Here is an 18,501-nt window from a genome sequence, read left to right on the forward strand (position 1 = left end):
ACATTTCGGACCCAAAGTGTCCTACTCAGCAAAGTTTCCTCTCAGGTTCAGCGCCGAGGAACAATTCACTTTGGACCCAAAGTGCCCGGCTCATCAAAGTTTCCTCTCAGGCTCAACGCCAAGGAATGAAATCACTTCGGACCCAAAGTGTCCGGTTCAGCAAAGCTTCCTCTCAGGTTCAGCGCCGAGGAATAAGATGCTTCGGACCCTAAGTGTCCGGCTCAGCACATTCCCACACAGGCTCAACGCCGGGGAATAATTCGCTTCGGACCCCAGGTGTCTGGTTCAAAAAGCTTCAGACCCTAAGTATTCGGTTCAGAGTATCTCCTCTTTTATGATCAACGCTGAGGAAAATACTTCATGGGTATTTCCTTCACAAGCCCTCACGCTAGTGTAAGGCCCGTTATACATTAGTCCTATAGCGAAAACACACAGGAAATAACAAGTATATACATATATACTCCATATAACTCCGTGGCAAGAAAGGTTCCCTTGACAATTAAAACACTAGAGAAAGAAGCAATCCTCAGATATCAGATCGAAGGGAGCAGAATCAAAAGCATCCACTACAGTAGAGCTTGAGGTTAGAGGAATTGAAAGACCAGGAGTTACAGGAGTTGATGAGCTTGGAGGATCTTCTGGGTGAGCCTTCACCATTTCAGCAAAAAGCACCCAGCCTCCTGAGCCTTCGGACCCTCATTGTAAGGGATGGACACCTCTATGTTTGCATCAAATGTATCAGGATCCATCGTTTTGGGGCCTGAGCCTTGATTGAAGTTGGACTGGTCAGCTTTTGTACTAGACAAGCGCACCAAAGTGGAGTAACGGCCTTGCATCTGTCTCCCAGCAGTGACACAAGTTTAAATTGACTCGGTCAAGCGCTGGACTTCAGCCTCCAACGTCTCCACCTTAGTTGTAGACTCAGCCAAGCACTTCTTGTAGGCATCCCTTGCTTTAGAAGCAATCTTCGCATTCAGGGATGCGTTCGAGGCTTTCTTCTCATTATTACCAAGGTCTTTCTCTAGCTTCTCTTGATTGAGAGATATTGCACCTCAGCAGTGGCACATAGGGCCATAGTATGATACAGACCCTACATCATCAAACAACAGAGATAACAATGTAAGTATAGTGGAAGCAAGAACTAAAAGAGCAAGGAAGGAAGAAGGAACAAACCTCTATGGCGCGAACGGGGGCAGATGGAAGTAACTGTTCCAGTCCCATTCTGCCGATAATCTTCTCGTCTTTGGGGAACCACATTCCCCGGGCAACCACCAATGCAGCTGATGGATCGGTGATCATAGAATCACCAGAGTGCAGGACCGATTTATCAGCCCTAAGAAAAGGAAGGTGCCCAAGGAGTCCCAATTTTAGCCAAAACATATGCTCTGACTTCATCCTCTGGCTCAGTCTCTTCAGCTTTTTTCCCCTTACTCTTAGAAAGAGTCTTACTCCTGCCAGAGGAAGATGGATTGGGCCTAGTCTTCTTCAGAGGAGGCTCATCGACCTCTGTCTCATGCTCATTCGACCTGATAACTGCTAAGGGCCGGTCTTCAGCAGCTTTCTTCTTTAGGGCCTCAGCCCTCTATTTTCCTTCCTCAGTCATTGGGAAATTATCGAAGGTCGGAAGAGACAAATCCATGAGGTCTGCAGCTTCAACTCTGGATGCGATTTCCTTAAGGTTTGCCGAGGTAAGCAAATCCTCAATAGAAGAGGGCTCGCACCAGACTTTCTTTTCAAGAAAGGAAAGTCTCTTCTTAGCAATAGAGGAAGGGAATGTCACTAAAACAAGACCAAGAAATTCATAAGTATACCGAAAGAGTAAAACTTGACATGGGAAACAACCAGAACAATTTTTATGTAGAGAGGGGACATAATCTATACCTAGCTTCCCAAACTTGCGTGGGATTGGGAGCTTGCTCGATTGAAACACAACCCATTTCCCTTTAACGATTATCATCATCTCTCTCCACTATTTTCAGAGGAAGTGAGGTCTGTACATATCCTCTGGTGCAAGGGAAAGGTAAAGGAAAAAGTGACCAGGTTCGGTCCCATGCTTAAAAATAGTATAAGTAATCAGCAAGTCAGCAAGAGTCAGGTCAAGACTCTCCAGCCTTCGGCGAACTAGGAGTGCCGAGATTATTCGGAAAAAGTTAGGATTTACTTGAAGGGGCGAAATACCTAACTTATTGAAAACTAAGTGATAGAAAGGGTGAAGGGGGAACCAAAGAGCGTTGAGATGCCCAACTGAGAGAAGCAACTCGTCATCTCTGACGCCCTCACCAGCACAAAAATCGGCACCCTCGGGGTATTCTACGATCTCAACTCCCTCGGGAATCTCAAAGTCCTCCATTATAGATTCAATGGAACTCTTAATACGCCGAACAGATAGAATTGCATCTTTCTCTTCCTTAGTAAAGATATAATCAGACCCAGAAGTGGATGTTTCGGCTTGAAGAAGAGGGATGTTTGATTGATTGGTCAGATTCTTTGCAGAACCAGTAAGATTGGGACTAATAAGTGTGGGGGATGACGAGGGCGTGGATTTAGAATCCACGATTTCTATGTGTTCAGGAGTAGTCGAAGTGCTCATGATGCAAGATCCAAAAGAAAAAGATGAAGAACTAACCTGATAAGATGACGGAATGAAAAACGCAAGAAACGCAGTGAGAGCAGAAGTAACTCTTATGGAACCTATTAAAGTAGAATGGCAATGGGCAATCTTCGAACCTTCTTTTGGCAAAATAGATAACAGTGCAACTTCAATTCCCTTTTTAATAGGAGCCATAATCCAATTAAAGAAGGAATTGGGGGCAAAGTGTGGAGGGAAAAATCTCCCTCCATTGAAAATTGTACACATCATCATAGCATATTAGTATCCGTCATAAATTTCAAAAGCCCATCTTGCTCAAAGCCCAGACCAAGCCCGTTGCTAGCCTAAAATCATAGTCGCTAGCCCAAGATCGCAGTTGTCTAATCTCTAACATCGCTCAAGCCCGAACCAAGAGATCCAGCCCGCCAGTGAAGTCACATGGACCAGGTTATGTACGGCCCAAATCCATTAAAAGAAGATTAGTCCTGTCAGAAGAAGGATACAACAAAGAAATAAACTGCTATACAAGGAAAATTATAGAAAGGAATAAACTCTATTTGTAAAGAATTTTTATATGGAAAGAATTGGAGGACAAGCAATGCGAGTCCTACCATAATTCAACCACTATTTTGTGTATAAATAGAGGCCCAGACCTCTAATAAAAGGATCAAGCAATTCTACGCTTCTCTATACATTGTTCTTATTTATTTTTATTGCTTTTTGAGTGAGTTGTTTTATTTTTCTCAATCATTATTGGTTGAGCGAAATTTTGCACCTACACTCTGCTTTTAAAAAAAAAAAAAAAAAAAAAAAAAAAAAGAATTTTTAGGGTTTTTTTGTGGTTTGTTTTGTTTCAGGATTTTTATACTTGGCCAAAAAATCAAATGACAATTTTTCATGGGAAATGCTCAGATGGCAAAGTCATTTACCTAGCCATCATGGTGACAAAGGCTCCGTGAATGAAAAAGTACTTAGACTCTGCTTTCTAAAGACCAAAATAAAATAGGTAATTTACATAAATTTTTTTATAATTTGTTATAATTACAAGAATCTCTTCTCTGATTTGGAGATTTACTTAAACCTTCTTTAAGAATGAAAATATTCTATACGTACCTCCTTTCTGTTAGAGTCAACGTCAGTCAACAAAAGAAATTGCTGACGTCATGTACAAATTTTACTAAAATTTCCATAATTGTTGACATCATGTATATATATATATTTGTTGTGTATGTGTAAAGTGTAATCTCACAGGCCAATAAAATATTGACAACAAAGCAATATAATATATATGTGAAAAAAAAAAAAAAAAAAAAAGGAAGAAGAAGAAGAATAAAATAAACTAAATAGGGAAGCCATGGTGCCTGATCGTGGGATGATGGCAGCGAAGAGATAATGGACTCATTGAGATCAGTAGATCTTCGCAATCTCAAGCTTCAATCTCCCGACTTCGACTCTAGCAGCTCCTTCATGTCCTCCACGTTCAGTCACTGTCGTCCATCACCGTTGGAATCAGTCCTAATGCTATCCCCTATGGTGGTCTGTCAACCTTCAATTCATTCTCTATCTACAAGATCGTTTCCTTAATTTCGCCGCAATATCATTTTTTTAGTTATAATATATCTCTGAATCGATCAATTACTGAGTTTGAACTCACAAGAACATTGTAATGATCCTGTCATTTTTTTTCCTTTCTTTTTCTGTATTTTTACGGATAATTTTTTTCTGTTGATATATTCCTTTCTGAGTCCGAGTTTTGACCCTTTGGATCGTCGTGAGTGTTCGAAAATAGTTCCGACACTTATTCTTTCCGGAATTTGGTATCGTCCTGCTGAGGACCGTATCATCTCCTCATTTTTTTTTGACATTTTTCTTTTTCTGTCTTTTCTCCATTTGTCACTTATTCCTCGTAACCTCACTTTTTGTATTCGGATTTGATTTTTAACTTCATCTGCATTTATTCCATTTGGTTTTCACGAAATACGTATCTTTACTTTTGTAGAAAAGTACATTAATTATTCACTGTGTCCGTAGGGGCATGGATGTAAAGTTTTTTCGGAAAAATTTTCTTCTTTCTTGAGATGTTTTTCATAAATATCTTTTGAAAATATTTATTTCAGGAGTTTTTAAGAAAATATCTTTTGAAAATATTTTTATTTTGGGTTATTTGTGCAGTTATCCTTTAGTAGTTTGGACAAAATTTTGGTTTTATAATGTTGCTTTTTCAAGGTGTGTGTCCTGGATATGATACCAACAGCTTCGATTCAATCAAATTGTGTTTTGCAGTTTGTATTGCTGTATTAAGTAGCATATTAATACATTATTAGTCTTTTGGACCATATTAGGGTTTTATAACACTTCCCTTTCCATTATGGGTTCTTATCGTATCGGGTTTGATTGCGACAACACAGATTCTATTAAATATTGTACGCCAAGGGCAGCCGATACAATTGGTAACAGAATCATTAATTAATTTTCGCACTTTGCACATTTTTAAGAGATAGTTTTAGTAATTTATACATTTGTTTTGTTACTTAAGTATAAATCTATTTGTATTAATTCTCTTTATTGATGTTATTTTTAAGTAAAATTCTTAAAACCCTTGGAGGTACTCTTAGTTTTTTCTGTTTAAATTCATAATAAATTTATTTGCTAGCCACTTCGAACTCTTAAATTATTTGCGAATTCGAAATATACACAAACTTTCATCGTTAATAAATTTTAAATTCATCTGGCTATGGCTACTTCAATTTCTGGTGGGCCAAGAGTAACATGAATTCTAGCCCAAAGCAAAAAAAGAGTCCAAGCATCTTTGAGATTGAGATACAATTACAAATTCAATGACTAAACCAGCCCAAACCCATGATTAGAGCAACTAAGCCCAAAGCAACAGGCCCAAGGCAACCAAATAAATATAGCCGTTAGTAACCGCTAAATGGATATAGCCGTTAAAAAGGGTTAAATTTGAAACCATAACCCAATGTTGATTCAAGAATTATTTTCATTTATCATAGAAATTGTCATTATTACTTTTTCAGTATCACTTTCACACTATGTACAGCCGAGAAGTCTTAAATGAAACACCATCTCAAGAGATATGAATTTAGTGCATTTTTAATTATTAAACAGATAAATGAGTTAAATAGCTCTTTTACCTATATTTATTTTCCGAATTACCTGGCTATTAATAACATCTATCTTTGCATTACACTATTTTTTTGTTGACAAGAGAATAGTATTAAATACAAACATTTTACACAATTAAATCAGTAACATTCAAAAGTTACACTAAAAAAGATAAAAGTGGTATTACAAATGGGAAACAAAGAAACATAGGGCAATCAAATGCAATGCTCATCCCTGTACAGCAAATTTCACAACCATCCCACACATTGACATTCTTCCACCACGTCGAAAGCTCGAAGCCCCCATTATTTACAGTAATTTACAAGTTAATTCCAATCTCCTTATGTCAACCTCTTCGTTCGGTCATCGTCCTGTAACTGGATGTGTGATTGTGACATCGAACCACATTGAAAGGATACTCTTCAAGACTCGTGATGAACCTTCGTTTGTCATCGAAAATTGATGCATGGATGACTTCCTTCAAGCCTCTTCCTCCTTTGGAGCACACGTTAGAACGGCATCTGATACTGTGAGGAAGATCCTGTCCTCCCCGAGCGAGGTCGCAAAGTCTGATGCATGGAGCTTGTCAATCACAACTGGACCTGGATTTGCTAGAACAAGCTGTTGAAGGACAGAGACAGAACATTAGGTTATATTATGATCAAAGGGACTCAACAATAAGGACATCACTTAACCATTCATATTTTGTTCAGATAAGAGCAAACTTTTTGCCACTAAATTAAATCTTCACTAAGATCATGTGATGTGTAAACAGATTTCTACAATCCATCAAACCTGCTATACAAGATTCAACACAATACAAAGCATAGGCCTAAGGTGTCTCACTAAGCATTAGGTGTAAAGTTTGACCCCCTTTGAGTGCAAACAATTCCTTGGCGCCACGCCCGCAGGTAAAAACCCGAGTTTTACCCGACTTGTGTAGGCACAGACCCTTTAAGGGCTCATGGGGGGCCCACTAAAATTTTTTTTGCAAAATTACCAATAAATTTTGTGAAAATTTAAAAAATTCCCTACTTTTTTGTGAAAATCTAAAATGCCCCCACTCAATTTCTGATGATACCCCTCTATATTTTATAGTTGTTCAAGGCTGCCCCCACTCAATCAATTCTCTGGGTCCTGCTCACGTGGAGAGGGCAAAAAAAAAAAAAAAAAGACATAATATGAAGATCTGTTTTGACTTACTTGAATATCTCTTTTTTGAAGACTTCTATGTAGTTCTTCCAAAGCATGGATTCCACTTGTATCTATGTCAGTAACGGCTGCAAGAATGAAATCTTAGCACATAGTTCGTTTTGAATTTTTCTAACGAGTTTTCTGATGAGAAAATATAAATATAGACAACATTAGAAATCGCTTACGTGACATCTCAACTATCAGATACTGAATTCTGGGCTGCTTATTTTCTTTCAGTTCCACTTCCTCATCAATTAGCCATCTCAAAATCCTGAAAAAAATTTGGATGTCTCAGTTAATCTGGCTCTTTAGTAGAATGAACAGAGAAATGGTTGTATATACACCGAAAATTTCTAAAGAGAATTGAGATTTAGTACAAAACCCCAATTTTTTATTTTTTCATAATGTTCTTTTCTTCAATTTCTAATGTAAAACATCAGAATAAAATGATAAATGAACAAAAAGATAAAGTTCACACAAAACTAACAAGAGACTAAAAACACAGAAAGAATGCAATGTCCAAAATTAAGAAAATAAGAAGAAAAAAACCAAAGACCACTGATTGATACCTCTCTTTAACGTAGTTCGAGTTGGAAAAATATATTGCAGAATCAACTCTCACAATCAGAATGCCGGGAACCTTTGTTGCCTCTGGATATTGCAGTATGTTCCTGTAAACAGTAGTTCTTGGAAGCTTCCCCAGTATTGTGGTCCGTGGCCTTGTTACTTGTAGGAGGATTTTGGCGAATGATATTGATACCTATCGTGCCAAACAGTAATAATGAAATTTAAAGATGTAGACTGGGAAATTCAGAACTTGAAATGGAGGAAAGAGACTGTTTTCCTTACAGCAATTAAGAGGCCGATCTCAACAGAAACAAAAACCACACCAAAGAAGGCTCCCATACAGGCAACAAAATCAAACTTATCGATCTTCCATATGAGAATTACTGCATCAATGTCAACTAGCCCTACCACGGCAGATATAATGATGGAAGCGAGTATGGCATTTGGGGTGTACTTAAAAAGTGGTGTGATCACTAACAGCGTCAGTAAGACAACGCAGGACATCACAATGTTGGAGACTGCTGTATTGCATCCGGCCATGAAATTCACTGCTGAGCGAGAGAAGGATCCTGCACGAAATTCGGATTTTTTTTTTTTTTTTTTTATTTATTAACAATCAGTATAGCGAGAAAACATTTTTATCACGTTAAGGATATGTAAAATTGCTTCACCTGTAGCCACATAACAAGAAGTCATTGAGCCAATGACATTCATTGTTCCTAATGCTACCATTTCTTTGTTTCCATCTATCTGATAGTCTTTCATTGCTGCAAACGTTCTTCCAATTGCTATGGCTTCCTAAAAACCGATCAGAATGTAACTAGATACTCTAAAGGCTATATTCAAAATATTCAGAATAAATTGAGAGAAGGGTGCAAAATTTTCTTACCGTCAATGCTACCATACCGGCCACAGCGCCAATCTTAAAACCTTTAGCTAGATATTTACCCGAGAAAAATATTTCTCTCACGGATGATGGATTGATGCCTTGTTCAATATGGTTGACCTTATAATATCATTGAGCCTGTTAGGTTACCATTAAGTTTAAGAAATTATTAAAGAAAATCATTAATAAGTACTTACAATTAGAACACCATCCTTGTCAGCACGGGTAATATACACAAAAAAGGTTGAGATTATAACGGAAATCAATGGAGCGATTGCAGGCAACCAAAACAATTTTCTGTTCTTCTTTCCCTGTTCCCACAATTAAGAAAACAAAAAATTAAAAAACAAACAAAATGATGCCTACTATATAAAAACTGAAGCTGAATTGAAAGAAAATGAGAAGCATTAGAGATTCTTACAATGTACTTGGCAAGTAGAAGAAACACCAAGAATGATACTCCTATGAGAATGGTCTGCCAGTTCCACTGTGATGTAAAGAGAGAACAGAAAATTTCGAAAACTTACTCAAGGTTAATGGATTATTCTTGATTTTGTGCCGAAGGGAAAACAAAGAATGAGATTAAATCGAGGTTGCTCTTACCCCATGGTCTACTGTACCCCACACTGACTTCATAACAGAGACAATATCAGTCTTCTTCGTGAAGTGCTGTATGCCGAGCAAACCCTTAAGCTGTTGAAGGGCAATGGTAATAGCAGCTCCAGCCATAAACCCGACAATGGCAGCATGGGACAAGAAATCAATCAAGAATCCCAATCTAAAAACAAAATCAAAACACCATTTTATCGACATGTAAAGGATCGGGAAAAACCATGACAATAGAGATTGGTTACAGAAAGTCAAACCAGTATGTGATCAAGAAGCCGTGTACCTGAAAAAACCAAGTGTGACTTGAGTGATTCCAGCAAAGAACGTGGCTGTGAAGGCAAGACGCAGATAATCAAGTTTGTTACTGCTATCAATCTCATTCTCCAGCAGAGTTCCGAGCAAGAGAGATACCACAGCCACTGGTCCTATGGCAATATCTCTTGAGCTACCCATAAAGGCGTAAACCAGAGGTGGAACAAAGCTACTGTCTGCAATATAAGGAGAAATATCCATAATTCAGATTGTTGAAATTACTATATGTAGGCTAGCTGTAGAGAAGAAACAAGAGAACTTACACAATCCATATTGGGGAGGAAGATTCGCAAGCTTTGCATATCCGATATCCTATATTATGAAGTCAAAGACTATTAAGATTTTCCCGGGAAAATAATTATATATATATATATATATATATGTATGCATGTGTGTGTGTGTGTGTCACACAATATTTCATGTAAGTTCTCTACCTGAGGAATACAGAGACTTGCAATGGTTAGTCCGGCAATGAGATCGCCCTTGAACTTTGAAAGATTGTAGTTTCTTCCCCACTCGAAAATGGGGAAAACAGTTTGAATGCCAAGGACAAACTTCCGCGATCTTGGCTGGTCCTTGAAAGGGCGCAAAGGGTCATCTGAAAAGAAAGTCTCCTTCAGAGTTTCCGTGAATTCCTTGAACAACTTCTGCTTCGGAGGCACCCCCACCTTGTGGACATAAGGCAAGTTCTCCGACTGGCGACGTGATGGAGACCTGCTTGCAGTGTCCATCTCATTCGTTCCGAGCTCGTCACTAACACGGAAACTCATTGCAGCTGGAGAATATTGATAAACTTTTACTGCAAGAAAAGAAAAAGAAGCAGACAGTCAGATCACCTCTATAGATAACTAATTACATCATCTTGACTACTATATATGTCAATTGCTTAAGAATCTAATTCTTTTTTTCAATTGCTCAAGAATCAAATTCCATTCTATTCATAGATCATCATTCTTCGCATTCCTAAACAGAATCATATGAAGTTAACAGGATCATATATCTACAGAATGAAAAGAACGTATGAGTACCGGAAAAGATGTTGCTGACGAAACAGCCAGTTGCCTCATAAAGCTTTGTAAGAGGATCTAAGGAGAGTGTGGAATATGAAAGTGAATGAAAAAACACTTGCTTAAATAAGTTTTGAAAGGAAATTAAAGTCAACAATGTATCTGGACCTTTAACTACAAATACTGATCACCCAAAAATATTAGGGATAGAGTAACTGCAATATAATTTTTAAACAAATGACACTTGTATTGTTTAAAAACGAAACAGATAATAATCAATAATCATATCAAGTTGGTTAGAAACATAAAATATGTTCTGGGTAATGTTGACTTGGAGGATTGAGTACATATGTGTAGCAAAAAATCTACACATACCTAGCCATTTTTTATCATCTCTTAGCTTTGATTTCTTCAACTATCTGCTATCGCTGTTGTAGCGATAATGTAAAATGACTACATTTATAGGCAGTGATAATCATAATGATCCGGAGTTGTTCTATGACAGAATGAAGTTTTAGTCTCTTTTTTTCTGCCTTTCAAGGGGGGATTAAAATTCGATATTATTTATCAGAAGTTTCAATAATCAATGGTAGAAAAGTCTTAGAAATTGATTGCTGTGACTACTTTAACAATTTGGACTTCAACGCGTTGACGCAAACTGATGAGAAATCAAGGAGACGACGACAATATTTTACAAAAATAAATGGTAGAAAAGTCTTAGAAAATGAATTGAGTGAACAGACTAGGAAGAAAATTCATCAAATGAACCAAAATAAGGTTCAAGGTATCAAAATATTTCTGTCCAAAGGCTTGGAATTCAAATTGTGGCAGGTGTTGAATCATGACAACGAATAACGCAATGTTTGACATAAAAACGATCATTTCCATTTTCAAAAATTCTTACAAGTCACGAACGAGAGATTATATTAAATTTTCGTACAATGGGAACATAATTCAAATACTTGATGCTCATACAATATCATCAGCAAAAACTACACTTTCTTCTGTACTTTGTTAACGTAATCACGACGTTAATGACTTTCAAAGTGTGCAAACGTATGTAATGAAGTTCATCTACAACCAAATGTATTAAAAGATTTTAAAATGAATGTAAAGAAAAACTATTCTTTATGCATTTTTTTTTCCACAATAATATAAATAAACAAGTTGAAATACAGTAAAGAAATCATAATATTTGACTTCAAAAAAGAAATATTTACATGAATCAACAACCAATGAAGCCAAAAAGAGAGAGAAAAAAGTGAAAAAATTATGTACTTGTGAATGAGTCTTTTCACCTTTATCATCATCCTCCAACTTGTTGTCTGTCCTTTAAAAAGGGTCTACATTTGAAACCATCCATAGTGTCCCATTGCAGTACCCCACCAGGCTAATCTTTCCTCCAACTGGAAGACAGGACACAAAACAAATTATATATATGTATATATCATCCATATACACATATAAAATAGTAAATAAATCAATACATGATAACAATTCCAGATTTCCCAGAAAGATAAAATAAAGAATAATAATAGAAAATAGAAGAATTTTAAAATTAGAAAAATGTATGAGTTAACACCTCCCCTTCTCTTGCGCTACGTACCCCATATTAGCCTGAAATAGAAAAAGATTTAAGATCAGATCAGAAGAAAGAGGAGATGCCCAAATTGCGTCTAGGTTCACTGAATTTGATTGTGTTTATATCTTCCTATCTATTTATTAAATTATTTACGGAATATAAGAACCAGAAATAGAAATGGAGACTGACTCTAGAGAGAGAGATTCTGTAAGTCAGCACCAGGGTGTAAGAAGAGTGGTTTGATATATATATATATATATATATATATCCACACACATGACAAATACATATACATACATGGAAATGATAGCTCAAGAGCAAGAAAATTTTATCTACAAAGGTAATTATAGTTGGTGTGCATAGATTTCTTGTTAACTATTGAAAAAAATAATCGAAGGGTGTAGAAAAAAAAAAAAATATATATATATATATATATATAGATATATATAGGCCCCAACCCATTACACCGTGATATATTATTTTTGTGTTATGGTGCAATGAATTGCGGCCAATATCAGTGTAAATCGATTGAATTAATTAGTTTATAAAGATGTGTAAAGATACTAAGCCTTAAAAATGAATAAACAGATACGTTTTTGATACGAAATCATGATATATATATATATATATATATATATATATATATATTTATTTATTTATACACACCTATACACGTGTGTATATATGAGTCATTGCAATTCAACAATTTGGTGAGTGGCATATGAACACAGAGAAAGAGCCAAGAAATCAATCAGATCCCATATAGTAAATTGATTTCGATCACATTTTTCAATTGATGTTTTCTATCTCTTTTTGTTGTAAATGTGATGTGATAACCAATGAAATTGTGAAATTGTATGCAACAATGCAAAGAGTATTGGAAGGGAATGAAAAAGGACCAATAAATTTCAGTTTCGGAGATCCCAAAGTGTCCTTACCTCGACATCAAAAGGCATGAATGATGGAAGATTAATATATAAACAATGTGGTTTCTTTGTCAAAACCCTTTTGTCTCTCCCTCCAAGTTTCTAGCATCGCCGACTGTTGGGCCCAAGATGAAACCATATTGGACTTTGGAAAGGCGTTGGAGAATATAATAAGAGTAATATTAAAGTTTTGTAGATAGGTAATTTAAATATTAAATTAAAATATCTTTGAGGTGAGGTGTATAATTGTATCCAATTTTATGCCGACGGAGGACTCGCTGCGATTCGTGGTGGTGCAACCATATTGGACTTTGGAAATGTGTTAGAGAATATAATAAGAATAATATTAAAGTGATGTCATTTTTATCATTTCTATTAACCACGTTCTTTCGGTAATCTAAATATTAAGTTGAAATATCTTTAAGGTGAGGTGTATAATTAGACTTTGGAAAGGTATTAGAGAATATAACAAGAGTAATATTAAAGTGATGTCATTTTTATCGATCTCTATTAACCACTTTCTTTTGTGCATCGGTAATCTAAATATTAAATTGAAATATCTTTGAGGTGAGGTGTATAATTGGACTTTGGAAAGGTGTTGGAGAATATAATAAAAGTAATATTAGAGTGATGTCGTTTTTATCGATCTCTATTAACCACTTTCTTTTGTACATCGGTAATCTAAATATTAAATTGAAATATCTTTGAGGTGCGGTGTATAATTGTATCTAACTTTATGCCATGTAGTGTGCACCTCTTACACAAGTGTCATATTGTGTAATGTTCCAGTGATTAGATTACTTTTTGTATTTGAGAGTCCGTGTTTAAGCATTGCATCATCTCTCTTCCCTCTTATCGCTAACCCCTAACATTCTTGCCCAGTGGCAACGAGAAGGCATTATGACAAATATTTATTTAAGTAAGTAATGGGTGAAAACGTTACTTTTATATTTTAGGGATTTTACAAAAAAAAAAAAAAAAAATTGTGGTCGAAACATCAAAACAATCAAAGTTAACCTAAGGTCCTAATCCCCTTTAAAAATTATGGGCCAGAACCTAACTGAGGCCCATACTAGCTCATCCTATATAATTCACACTTCTATATATTAGATTTTTTTACCCTCACACTTCCATATATTAGATTGTACTTTGTCATGTGTGTGTCATAAAATAAAGTAGGGTCCTTGTTAACCCTTTTATCAACATCATGATTGGATAATGTGTGTTTGTGTTTGGCTTAGGCCTTGTTATTAATAAACGTTTTACTTGCTTCTCAAAAATAAAAAATAAATACGAGTAAAATTTATGTGTGTATTATTTTTTTTCATGACAAGAATGTTAAGTGTTAATAATTAGTGGGGTGGGGATGCAAAAGTTTGAGATCGAACTCTTAAGAAAAACGAAAAAAAAAAAAAAAAAACCCTTGGGTTGCGAAGGTGTTTACAGCTTTATAGATTCTCTATTTTGTGCAAATACAACCATCCTACATTGCCTCCGTCACTGGATCAAGTTCACTTGTCCACCTAGGCTTTTTCAAGCTTCGTATATATATATAAACAACAACATATCATAATAATATATTACAAAAGAGATGTGAAAACAGTTTATTTATATAAACCTTATCCAGTGGAATGAGCAACATATTAATTTTCTAAGGTCTGACTTTGGGATTTTTTATTTATTTATTTTCATCTTTTTTGGGGGTTTGTAATTTGATGGGGTGGTTGACATATATTGAGAACTGATAATTAGAGAAGTGGAATCAACATATAAAAATAAACTATGAACATGAAGAGAATCATTCATTCCAAGATAAGGTTTGGCATTTCCCTACCAAAATATCAAATGATTTAGTTTATTAAATGTTAACAAATCAATATTCTATGTAAGTATATTAATCAAAACTCTCAACTTACAATTTTATTTTACCCATACAATTTAATTAAATTGATTAGATTAATCATTTAAATATTAAAAAATTGAAATACCCTCACCTTCCCTCAAGTTTGATCAAATATCTTCCGGTTGAAACTATTGTCAAAATAGTCTCTGACCTCTCCTGAGATTTGTCAAAATAACCCCTAACACCCTTAAAGTTTGTCTATATTTCTCTTAATGTTAATCAATAGAATATTTTCTAAATGCTCTAACTACCCTTAAGTGAGAGAAAATGATTCAAAGACCTTGTTAGAATATCAAGTGACAATTTCAATTAAATTTAATTAGACAAAACTATTATTTCTTATATATATCTATTTTATTGAATTATATAAATTATTATTAGCCAATGTCTATTTTATAGAATTATATGAATTATTTGTTGATATTTTGTTTTTGACATCAAATATGCTAAATTATATGTTGAAATGGTTATTTGATATACTATAGTCATTTTCACTCACCTAGTGATAGTTTGGGCATTTATAAAATATTACATTTATATAGTTAACTCTGACTAGAGAAATTTGAACAAACCTCAAAGGATGCTAGGGAATATTTTTATAATAATTTCAATTCAAGTATATTTGGACAAATATAAGGGAGATGGGAGTATTTTATTCATAAATAAATAAATGGTCAATGGAGTTGATATCATTTGGTTTATAGTTTTGTAAGTGGTAATATTGATAACAGGTTATCACCGTACAGGGGCAGAACTAAAAGGTAAAGGAGGGCAAGATTAAAATTTTATAATAATTTTAAGAAAGATATTAGCAATATTTTATGAATATATATTAAAAAAAATCGCCCTTGCATGTAGGTTGGTCCCTGATGACGACGTACTCTATAAATTTAGAGCATCTCCAGCGTTTTGTTAAAACTTTTTTGTTTAAATCTGATGTGTCAGAGTAGATTTACACAAAAAAATTTATAATAATAATTTTTAACTCCAGCGATTATTTTATACCTTTTGTGTAAAAACTATCCCCCAATAATAACCAACCACGTGTCATATCCAAGGCCCTACATAACTTTTACAAACCTATTTTATTCATTTACTTTTTCGTGATTAAACCTCACGTCACAATCCTCCCTCAATTAGAAAAAAACTAATAATTTCTCCCTATATTTCACTTTCTACAGAAACCAAAAATATGCAAAAACAATTGCGATTGAATTGACTAATCACCAAAAAAAAATAATAATAATTTGTATAACTGTATCAAACAACAATTATATAAAATTGTGATTAAAATATTTATCCAATCTTTGGCTAGTTCATATTTATCACATTAGAATAGAATATAAAAGGATAAAAAATCTATAAAAAATCCTATAATCTATGGCGATGATTATAGAAGATAAGATAAAATGAAAATGATGAATCAAACTACTTTTATTAAAAAAGAAAAAAGAAAAATAAAAGATGATTTCTTACTTTGCTGCGAGTTGCAGATTCTTATCTATGGCGTTCTAAAAGTGGGAAAATATGTTTATGTGGCCGTGTAAAAGGGTTGTGTAAAATACACAATTCTTTTACACATTGGTGATGTGACAGTGTATCTTAAGAGACACTGGAGATAAAAAAAATTTATAAATCACATGTAATAAAATATATTTTACATAAAAAGATTTTTTAACTGACCGCTGAAGGCCATCTACCAAGTTTAGACTTTATTAAAAAATAAATAAATAAATAAGCCTGGTTGAAAGTCAACCAAGCTCTCCTTGCTAACAATGTCGACAATATTGGTGCACGATTTGACTTTCTTAGGAGAATTAAAATGGAATCATATATAACCAATCTCTTTAACATATTTTGTTATCAATTGGCTAATATAGTAGCTAGTTGTTCTTAATTTATTATGGAATAACTTTATTATTATTATTATTATTAAGGTAACTCGGCTAGCTAGGATTTTGTCCTGATTAAATTTTTAGAATATTATATATGTAAAGTGCTTCTTTCATAGTGATCAACTAAAGTTCAAATTTACACTTGTAGGAACGACTCCAAAAAATTATTTGTACTTAAAGGGGTGAAACCTTACCACACCAATGTGGCTTACGACTCGAATTAACCCTCCATGTAGAGAATAACTTCATGCACAACACAACACAATACAAATTATATGTGTTAAAATATAAATAGGTTGAAGTGTGAAAAAATACTTCTAAAATATACAAGTGTTCAAAAAATACTCATATTCTTTTCACATTGTGCAAAAATACCATTCAATCAAAAATTTAACATAAATTAATATTTTAATACCCATTTTGTCCTTTTACACTTCCGAAAATGTCCAAGGTATATATATGTTACAAATTTTATAATATAAGAGTATTATGTACCTTATATATAAATTTTATGAATTTGTATGAACAGTCTAATGGAGTTCAATAATCAATATTAGGATCTTAATGAATAGGGATCAATAAGAACTTAAACTACCACTGAGATTGGCCTCTTGTCAAAAGATTGCTCCCCATATATAAATCCAACACTTGCACAATTAAGAGAGCAAAGTAAGAGAATTTAGCTTTGTCAGCTAGCTAGATGGTCAACGAAGAACAATGCAAGCCTTGGAACTCGTGGTTGTATAGCCAAAGAGATGGGTCTCACCGGAGCTTTCGCCGGATTTCATGGACGTCTAAACAATTTTCTCTGGGTGGGTATTTCTTGCTTCCTCGCCGTTGTCTTCTCTCAAGCTCTTCTCTGTTTTGGGTCGCTGCATAGAACCATCGCTGGAACAGTTGAACTGTGCAGCTTATTTGTCAATGTCATCACTGTTGCTCAATGCTTCTTGTTGGCGATCATAGTTGCCCGACTGAAGACAAAGTTTTAGGTGAGATGGGCAAAAAAACGACGTCTCAAGAAATGTATCATTTTTAGTCGTTTCACAAAATAATATTTTGTGTGATATGCACCGTAAATATATTATATAAAGTATATTATATAAGGATATTTTTTGTACTTCACCCATGTAAATATAAAAAAGAAAGATTCCAAGATAAGGTTAACAAATCAATATGCTTTTAAAATTAGAGATGTAAATATTAATCAATTCTCAACTTACAATTTTCTTTAAGCATACGTCTTCATTAAATAGATTCATCATTTAAATGTTAAGATTGAAGTTCATCACACGTATAAAGATACCCTTTTTCACCAATGAAAAATAGATCAATGAGATTCTAATATAATTTATAATCTTGAACTCATCATGCGTGTGTGAATTAATAACTGATAAGAATTTGATAATTAAATTAGGACCCTCACCCTATATATAATTTTTGACAAACAATTAGATTCTGATTGATGTCATTTGTTTTATAGTTTAATAGTCATGACAAGATAGAAATCTATGTAGCATGTTTAAACTTTAAACTAAACTAGACTCTTTTTTTTTATTTGCATTTATAATAATTCTTAGACTTAATAATTTAATCAAATAGACTTAGGATAAATTACAATAACCTCCTTTGAAGTCTGAATAAATTACATGCGGGTAGACTCTTCAATTTTTATTATTTTGGCCTCTGTTTGCTAGCTACCGAAAGTGACGTTTGATTGTGAAAAGTTAGTAATACCCCTTTATTATATTGCATTTTATATTGAGAAAGGAAAAATTAAGGTATAAAGTGTAAAAAAAAAAAAAAAAAATCCTTGACCTATTATTTTTTTGCAAATAATTCCCTGAATTACGAGCTGTCCGCTGAACTATTGATTTGTTGTAATAATTAATCACTTTCTTTTGTACATC

General features: G+C 34.3%; 1 protein-coding gene across 2 annotated transcripts; it reads right to left on the reverse strand.

Moving 5' to 3' along the window:
* Positions 1–5,785: 5,785 nt before the first annotated feature.
* On the reverse strand, positions 5,786–10,808 carry LOC132300337 (sulfate transporter 1.3-like). 2 transcript variants are annotated; one of them, XM_059797364.1, is made up of 14 exons: positions 10,664–10,808; positions 9,716–10,080; positions 9,545–9,593; positions 9,253–9,457; positions 8,964–9,138; positions 8,782–8,847; positions 8,558–8,671; positions 8,364–8,480; positions 8,146–8,272; positions 7,757–8,043; positions 7,477–7,667; positions 7,093–7,178; positions 6,917–6,993; positions 5,786–6,334 (listed from the first exon to the last, which is right to left on the reverse strand). In XM_059797364.1, the coding sequence occupies exons 2-14, from the start codon at positions 10,049–10,051 to the stop codon at positions 6,194–6,196; spliced, it is 1,971 nt and encodes a 656-aa protein (XP_059653347.1). In that variant the 5' UTR covers positions 10,052–10,080; positions 10,664–10,808; the 3' UTR covers positions 5,786–6,193. The 2 variants fall into 2 exon arrangements, with proteins under 2 accessions (XP_059653347.1, XP_059653346.1); XM_059797363.1 differs by lacking the exon at positions 10,664–10,808 and adding an exon at positions 10,310–10,610.
* Between the last annotated feature and the right edge of the window lie 7,693 nt (positions 10,809–18,501).

This window comes from Cornus florida, unplaced genomic scaffold (assembly GCF_030987335.1).
Source record: "Cornus florida cultivar Cherokee Brave unplaced genomic scaffold, ASM3098733v1 CherokeeBrave_3.0.0_Hap2_Chr03, whole genome shotgun sequence".
NCBI lineage: Eukaryota > Viridiplantae > Streptophyta > Magnoliopsida > Cornales > Cornaceae > Cornus > Cornus florida.